The 8,585-nt window shown below is 34.1% G+C and overlaps 1 protein-coding gene and 1 long non-coding RNA gene across 2 annotated transcripts; both read left to right on the top strand.

Moving 5' to 3' along the window:
• The first annotated feature begins 2,883 nt into the window (after positions 1-2,883).
• LOC142632356 (uncharacterized) lies at positions 2,884-5,228 on the top strand. The gene is made up of 6 exons (XM_075806785.1): positions 2,884-3,661; positions 3,761-4,041; positions 4,183-4,248; positions 4,348-4,592; positions 4,813-5,102; positions 5,185-5,228. The coding sequence occupies exons 1-6, from the start codon at positions 2,884-2,886 to the stop codon at positions 5,226-5,228; spliced, it is 1,704 nt and encodes a 567-aa protein (XP_075662900.1).
• A 39-nt stretch (positions 5,229-5,267) lies between these two features.
• Positions 5,268-6,694, top strand: LOC142630307 (uncharacterized). The gene is made up of 3 exons (XR_012843278.1): positions 5,268-5,748; positions 5,911-5,952; positions 6,496-6,694. It is a non-coding gene; the product is annotated as an uncharacterized LOC142630307 (long non-coding RNA).
• Positions 6,695-8,585: the final 1,891 nt, after the last annotated feature.

Below are 8,585 nucleotides of genomic sequence, written 5' to 3'. Positions count from 1 at the left end.
GGTTTATGATAGTTTTTTTTGGGGGGGGGGGGTAAGGAAGGGTGGTCTAAGTGGACATAAGGAATGTGGTTCGGCAGGATTTGAGGGGCTTTTTCATTTTCATTCTTTTAACCGGTAAACATGCTTGCATTTATTAGTAATCTGGATGGTGATCGTATACTGCTAGAAAAATATTTTTTTAACTTCTCCACTGAATATTAGCCTCTGCTGGGCAGCTGTTGTTCTTCGAATGCAGAGGGTGAGAGAGAGGATGAAGGTGAAAAAAAGGCTTATGTTAAAGAGTGGGTGTGGTTTCAGATTTTGGAGTAATGAGAATGAGAAGGAAGAAAAAGAGAGGGAGCCGTTGGGAGATGTGGCTGTGGTTCTGACTAGATGGAGACAAGTCCTGAGGTGGGTCCCACACAAATGCAAATATTTACAAAAATACCACACTAACTCAAACCTAAAAAAACTAATATCAAAATCAAAGTATAACACAACAACATCACCATCATAAACAAACCATCACATTTGTTTATTTACTATTTTCGATAATCACCATCGCATCTTTTTAGATCAATTTTACAGTCACATTATTAGACCAAAAACATTGAAGGTAAAAACTTAAATGGACCCGCTCTAGTCTCCATCATTGAGGTCAATCATTTTGATGAATTACATAAGTTACACGTTAGTGGTTAAGTTCATTGGGGAGTCTTCTTGGAGGAGTCTTCCTTCCTGGTCCACCCCTATGAGAGGTGGAAATGACTCTACGAAAGGGCCTTATAATTTCTTAAGGAAAATTAAAAAAAGAAAAAAGAATTCTTATTGGTTGCTGAAGAAGAAGATATTAAATTAATTAAGGATTTTGTTAATGTGTGCCCTTAGGGCACACAATAATTATTCATTTTTGGAAAAAAATTTTAGGGAATTGAAAAATGGTTGACAACTTTTTCAATTCTCAAGAAAATTTTACCATAAATAGATAGCTTAATGTGTGCCCTTAGGGCACACATTAACCGGACCCAATTATTAATAGCGAGATAGACTTTCACTATTGTCAATGGTTAACAGTTCCCACACTAGAACTAACCGTTAAAAAACCATGGTATGTGTTAAGTTCTATATACTTCAGAATAAATCTTTAGGTTTTAATTTTATGTAAGTTGGCAAAAAAAAAAAAAAAAAACTATAACATGTCTAGTTGAAGATTTTCTAAAGTCTAAGAATTGTGTTAGACATTGCTTTTGATGGTTCAAGTTGAGATTTAAGAACAGTCAAACTGCAAAAATTTGCATATCCTAAATTTGCAAGGCTCAATTGATCGAAAGACAAACTTACGAAAATCATATTCTGCAAAATAAATGGAATATTTATATTTAGAACAACTTATTTACTTCTATTACAATTTCTGAACATTTAGATCAAGTGGATTGTGGTTCATTAGTATTGTTGGATGTAAATATTTTTATTTCTTCCAATGAAAATAAAAAAGGGTCTATTGTACTTGAAATAAATTAAAAATTGTTGTGGTCACTGGTCCCAATGATAAAGCCTGAATATTGGAAAGTTAGCATCAAATATGACAAGCAAGCCAAACTTCATATATATATATATATATATATATATATATATATATATATATATATATATATATATATATATTCTCTAGAAGACTATGGTATCAATCAAAAAACGCACTAATAAAAAAGATACAACTATACTTCTTAAGCTATATGATAGGGTAGCTCAGCTAGTGGCCAAATTAGGATTTGATTTTTGAGACAAAATTAAGAACGGACCCACAGTCAAACACCTAACCCATAATCACACCCACTCTTTTTCTTCCTTCTCATTCTCACCGGTGGCACCAAAACTAACACACGGTCCCATCAAAAAAATAAAAACCATCACACGGTTTTTTTATTTTTATTTTTTTTATATTCTTTTTCCCTAATTTCTTTTAAAAAATTGACTACCACACTACGGTTTTTGCTGACAACATAATGATAGAGAACTTGTTTTACTCATCAACCCACTGCATCTCAAGTAAGAATGTGTTTGTTGAAATTATGATAGGGACATCAAGATGGATAAAGATTGGATGCATGAAATTGATAGAACTAGTACACGATATAGTGAAGGTGTGAAGCAGTTCGTTAACATGGCACGTGGTCATGCGGATCAAGTTGGTAGGATTAAGTGTCCATGTCGTAAATGCACAAATCAGTATTATCACCATATAGACGTGGTGGAGACTCATTTGATTGTGAATAGATTTGATTTGAATTACACTGAATGGATATTTCATGGGGAAGAAGATCCATTTTTTAAACATGTGCAAGCTGAGTATAATGATGATAATTCACAAGCAGAGGACATTGATGACGTTGGGGAAATGTTAGATGACATTTATAGGGGGCATTTCCAGATGCAAATATAGGTGAATCCTCCACTTCTCCAGGTTCATCAAACAATGATTACAAAGCAAGACCCTTTGATCAGTTGTGGGAAGATGCCCAACGTGAGCTTTATCCAGGTTGCAAGAAGTTTTCTAAACTCTCTTTTTGTATGAAGCAGCTTCATATAAAGACACTTTGCAATTGGAGTGATAAGCCGTTTGATTTGATGATTGACTTGATAAAGCAGGCGCTCCCAGATGGGGAGTCATTACCAAAATCGTATTATGAAGCAAAGTAGTTTAGGCGAGACTTAGGTTTTAGCTATGAGTTGATACATGTATGCAAAAAAGGCTGTACACTTTTTTGGAAGGAACATGCTGATAAAGAAGATTGCCCAAAATGTCATACTTCAAGATGGAAAAATGACAACGGTAAAGGTAAAAAAATTCCTTGGAAGGTCTTAAGGTATTTCCCAATTAAACCAAGGTTGCAACGATTGTTTATGTCGAAAGATATAGCTAAAGACATGAGGTGGCACAAAGATGAGCAACTTGAAGATGGAGATTACCTTAGACATCCTGCCGATTCAATAGTGTGGAAAGCGTTTGATAAAAAACATGCTTGGTTTGTTGCAGATTCCCGCAATGTGCGACTTGGTTTAGCAAGCGATGGGTTCAATCCATTTGGTAACATGAGTACATCATATAGCACGTGGCCAATAGTACTTATGCCGTATAATTTACCTCCATGGAGGTGTATGAAGGATCCGTATATGATTTTGTCCTTACTTATTCCTGGATGTAAGGCACCTGAAAACAAAATTGATGTGTATTTGCGGCCGTTGGTGGATGATTTAAAAGAATTATGGAATGAAGGCATCAAGATGTATGATGCATCAATGCAACATTCATTTAAGTTGCATGCAGCATTATTATGGACTATTAATGATTTTCCTGCATATGCAAACTTATCTGGGTGGTCTACTAAAGGAAAGTTAGCATGTCCCATATGTAATGAGAATACAGAGTCGAGTTATTTGAAGTCTAGCCACAAATTGTGTTACATGGGTCATTGTCAATTCTTACCTCAGGAGCATAATTGGCGCAAAAAAGAAGAAGAATTTTTTGATGGAACTGAAGAGCATAGGATAGCCCCTAATGAATTATCAGAAGCTCAACTGTTACAACAACTAATGAATGTTCCAGAAGTGCAATTCGGAAATGATGAAGCTACAAGAAAAAGAAAGCGCACGAAGATTGAGTTGAATTGGACAAAGAAAAGTATTTTTTTTTTTTAGTTACCTTACTGATCAACATTGAAACTGAGACATAACTTAGATGTCATGCATATTGAGAAGAATATATGTGATAGTGTCTTAGGTACACTGATGTATGATCGTGGAAAAGGGAAAAACAAAGACACTTCTAATGAACGAAAGGATTTAGAAGATATGGGCATACGTAAAGATTTGCACTTACAGAAAACTGGTACATCTATGAAAATGCCACAAGCAAAGTATACATTGACAAAAGCTGAGAATACAAGATTCTGTGATTGGCTGAAAAATGTTAAGTTTTCTGATGGGTATGCATCTAACATTAGTAGATGCGTGAACACCAATAAGGGTATTATTTCAGGAATGAAAAGCCATGATCTTCATGTACTCTTACAATGATTACTTCCAGTTGCAGTTCGTGGATATTTCAATGATAATATACGTACAACATTGATTGAATTGTGTTTATTTTTTAAGGACTTGTGTTCACGAACAATGAAGTTAAATGTCTTAAACTAAATGAAGGAAGACATTGTTGTGATTTTATGCAAAATGGAAATGATATTTCCACCTGCTTTTTTCGATATAATGGTACATCTAGCTCTTCATTTACCTTGAGAGGTAGAGCTTGCAGGCCCTGTTCAATTTCGTTGAATGTATCCAATTGAAAGGTTTCTTGGTAAATTAAAGCGGTTTGTGCAAAATAGAGCACGTCCAGAAGGATCAATTGCTAAGGGATATTTATCTATTGAATGTTTGACATTCTGCTCCATGTATCTTCGTGAGATTGAGACAGTATGGAGTTGTGAGGAGCGGAATAGCGACAGGTGCCAAGGGGAAAGGGATGTAGGCTTGTCTGTTTTTTCACAACCAGTACGTCCTTTAGGAGCACCAAAATATGTAAGACTTGATGATACGCGTACACAGGCTCGATGGTATGTGCTTAGCAATTGCTTAGAAATTGATTCGTACAAAACGTAAGTGTTTCATTGATTTTTTTTTTTCCAATTTACATATTACTTAGTAATAAAATGAAGTGCTTATATGTTTTTATTATGTAGTAAGCGTTATCTGAAGATCCAGTGATTTTTTTTAAAGAAAATTTTCATGTTACTCGAAAATAAAATGAAGTGTTTTTATGTATTTATAATGTAGTGAGCATTATTTGGAGATCCAGGGAGAAGGCATCATTGACATTGATCATAAGCATGAAGTTGAATTCGAAAATTGGTTCCACAATCTTGTATGTGGGAGTAATGCAACAAATGTGTCCAAAGAATTATATAGTCTTGCATGCGGATCTGATGCTCCAATTGCCATTTACCAAGGTTGCATTGTGAATGGTGTTAGGTTCCACACAAAAGACCGTGAACATACTCGTCGTACTCAAAATAGCAGAGTCTTTGTTTCGGGTGAAGATGGTGGAACAAAAACTAACTACTATGGTGAGTTGAGGAATGTTTTGGAGCTAACCTACTTGGGCAATAATCATGTATATTTATTTGAGTGTGATTGGTGGAATACTAGGGATGGAACAAGAATGCAAAGGGATGAGCATTTTACAAGTGTGAATACATCTCGTATATGGTATAATTTGGATCCACTTATCCTAGCATGCCAAGCTTCACAAGTTTTTTACTTGAATGATACTAAATTGGGCAATAGTTGGCACGTGGTGCAACATATGACGCATAGAAATATGTATAGTATTCCTATAGGCACAGAGAATGTGCATGAAGAAAATGAAGAAGATAATGGTGATGCGGTATACCAAGAAAGTGAATGTATTGGGGTTAATGCAGCAATTCAACAAGAAAATGATGAAGACTCAACTTTGTTACATAGAGATGATGTGCCAACAATAGATTTGGGGGACTTAATTCCTGTTGATGATGTATATGTGCAACTTGATGAAAGTATGTTCATCAATGATGACTTGTCTAATGAGGAATGGGATACAGATTCTAACAATGAAGAACAAACATATTGTGATGACGATGTTTCAAGCTCAGATCAGGAAAAAGATTTATCTAGCAATGATGAATCTAGTGGAGATCTTGGGGATGAAGATTAAGTTGAGTTTTGAAGCAGGTTAAGTTTTGTTAAGTACATAAAGCTTTCATATCTTCTTAGCTATGGTTTTTTTGAAAAATAAAAATGTTAAAGTTTTACTTGGATGTTAAAACTATTTTGTTCACAATTTTGTCATTTACTTTAGTTCACCTTTACATTGGTTTATTCTTTTTATTTCAGGTTAAAATGTCACATGCCTTGGGCTATTGATGATGTTGAGAGGTGATACTTTTCATTGCAAACTTGGTTGAATATCTTCTTGAGGAATTTGTCATTATTTTATTATTATTTGAGAGGGTAGATTTGAATTTAAATTATGTATATGATATAGAACTTGAGTATTGTTTTTCCTTATTACTAGCTATTGATTGAGTAGTTGTTATGCTTATACGAGTATTTGTCATTGAAAATTTGTGATGTGTGGAATTGTGGTTTATTAAAGTCGGATTATTATGGTAGTGACTTGATTGTTCTTATCATGAGTTCGTCTTTTTTGCCCCAATTTAAAACTCCTATTTATAACGTGCAAATAACACCTTGTCTTCTACATCATGGCAATCCATCTAGCATTCACAAATGGCTAGCATGTGATCCTTGTAGAAGATCCAGCTGCTTAACCCACTCATGCTATGAAACTTCCTAATTCATCTGCAAACTATACTACATAGTTTTCTGGTATTAAAGCACATTGTTTATGTGTCATTGTACATTTTGACAAGTGCCTGCACTTTTGGAACTCATTGTTGTGTTTGTTTGTTTGGATAGGGGATTAAGAATGAGAAACTTAAGTTGGAACATGTTTAGTTTTCAGAGGAGAATAGTGGGTTATGTGTGTAGAATCAAAAATTGGCTAAAGAGGTTTTCTAAGCAAAACAACTAGCTTCTGCTGTTGTTGTGGAGTTGAACAATTTGGCTGGTGAAGTGTCAAAGCCCTCCAACATTTCGATTTCGGGTTTCCTGGTCTTCAAAGGCTGTGAGTAGTCTCCCTTTCTTTTCCCTCCTTTTGTGTTTACTTCTATAATTCAATGTTATTGTAAATTATTCCGTATAAATCTAAAATTTTAAAGGTGTCATCGGATGCCATTTCCTTGTAAAACTATGAAGAAGCCTGACATATTCTTGTTTATTAGGATGCTTACCATTTAGTTCTATGTTGCCCCTAATTTTCTTACACTTACAAATTAAACATCGCATCCAAATTTCTATTTCTCATTTTTTATTTGCCTCCAAGCCATTTGCTGAAGAGTTAATCTCTGTTGGGTCTTGTTTTGAAGGTTATGTTGAAAGTACTAGTGGTGGTTCATCTTGAAGGCACAAACGTGATTAGAAAAGAGCACGATCTCACTCTTTTGTTCAACTTGTAAGTCCAAGGCGTTTATTAAACATTGTGAAAGAAACAAAATTTTTACTTTTATTTTTTATCGAAGAAGAAACTAAACTCAAAGTCTGACACTGAAACTTTGGGGAGTGTCAAAGTTCATATCTTTCCTGGTTGTGTTAAATTGAGGTACTTTTGGTAATCTCTCTTTATTATACCTTCTGACTATTCCTTAATTTTGGTAAACAAGTTGTGGGTATCTTTGAAAATCAGCAACTGTTACATGGTTCAATTGTGGGTCTCTGTGTCTTAGAGTTTCATGGGTTTTGAATGATTTTGGAGTTTTTGTGTGTTTTGGGTGTAACTGATTGGTGAATTGTAAAAGGGGTCTTAATTTAATTTGAGTTATGGAGTACTTTTTAAAAGGAGACTAGTTTGGAAATACTGAGAAAATTGGATATGGAATTTTGTCTTGTTCCTTGTTGGCTCTTGTTTTGTGATTTTTTCATTGCAACAAGCTTCAGCTTGGTTGCATATCTTCATGAGGAATTCGTTATCATTTGATTAGTATTTGAGTGAATAGATTGGAGCTTTTATTATGTATATGATATTGAACTTGGGTATTATTTTCCTTTATTAGTAGTTATTGATTGAGCAGTTGTTATACTTATATGAGTATTTGTGATTGAAATTTTTTTATGTGCATAGGATTGTGCTTTGTTATTTCCCAACAGGTACCAATGTAAAATTCAGAATGTAAATTTTAAAGAAGAATAAAAAAAAATGTAAAATATTATTAGCGACGGCAGTGTCATCGCTAATATTTTATCACATCATTAGTGACGACAAACAATATCATTGCTAATATGCAATTTTTAGTGATGACATATTTGTGGTCACTTATATATCATTATCTGTGACGACAACAAGTGTCCTCGCTAGTAATGACATATTAGCAACAACAAGAATGTTGTCGTTAATAATAATCTAATGGCGACGACAAAAAAAATTCATCACTACTAATTAAACTAGTAACGACGATATTTCGTCTTGAAATCTCGAGTTATTTATGACGACAATTGTTACTATTAGCGACGACTTTGTCGTCAATAATAGTATTGTATTTGCGACGAGATTAATATCGTCACAAAAAAACTTTTTTGTTACCACTTTTGTTTAACGAAAATTAGTGACGACATTTTTTGTCGCCAATATAATTAACGACGATATTTAAAGCATTAGCGACGACTATATGCCGTCGCTAAAGACCAAATTTCTTGTAGTGAGTTATACATGTGACTTGTTTAAATAATATATATGCATAGACTTCAATGACTTGTTTAGAAAAGACACTCCAAACACCAACTCTGTTGGACTTCGTGAACAATTTTAATTTCACTCATTTAAAGCATGCACCAACTTCATCAGACTTCATTAACAATTTGAAGCTATAGCGAAAAAAACAATCCCATTAAATTTTTTATGGGAAAAAGTTTCCCATTAATTGTCACTTTAAGAAGGCTCTTCCAGTTCCACT

Source organism: Castanea sativa, chromosome 4, assembly GCF_040712315.1.
Source record: "Castanea sativa cultivar Marrone di Chiusa Pesio chromosome 4, ASM4071231v1".
In the NCBI taxonomy this organism is placed as follows: domain Eukaryota; kingdom Viridiplantae; phylum Streptophyta; class Magnoliopsida; order Fagales; family Fagaceae; genus Castanea; species Castanea sativa.
The sequence above is the reverse complement of the archived record's forward strand: the minus strand, read 5'-3'. Positions and strand labels throughout refer to the sequence as shown.

What these genes read in the sequence shown, in the direction of transcription:
- LOC142632356 (XM_075806785.1), top strand. Translation starts at nt 2,884, where the DNA reads ATGTCGAAAGATATAGCTAAAGACATGAGGTGGCACAAAGATGAGCAA. An exon ending in GTTGAATTGGACAAAGAAAA is followed by an intron (nt 3,662 to 3,760) that starts GTATTTTTTTTT and finishes ATAGTGTCTTAG; the next exon opens with GTACACTGATGTATGATCGT. An exon ending in ACGCGTACACAGGCTCGATG is followed by an intron (nt 4,593 to 4,812) that starts GTATGTGCTTAG and finishes TTTATAATGTAG; the next exon opens with TGAGCATTATTTGGAGATCC.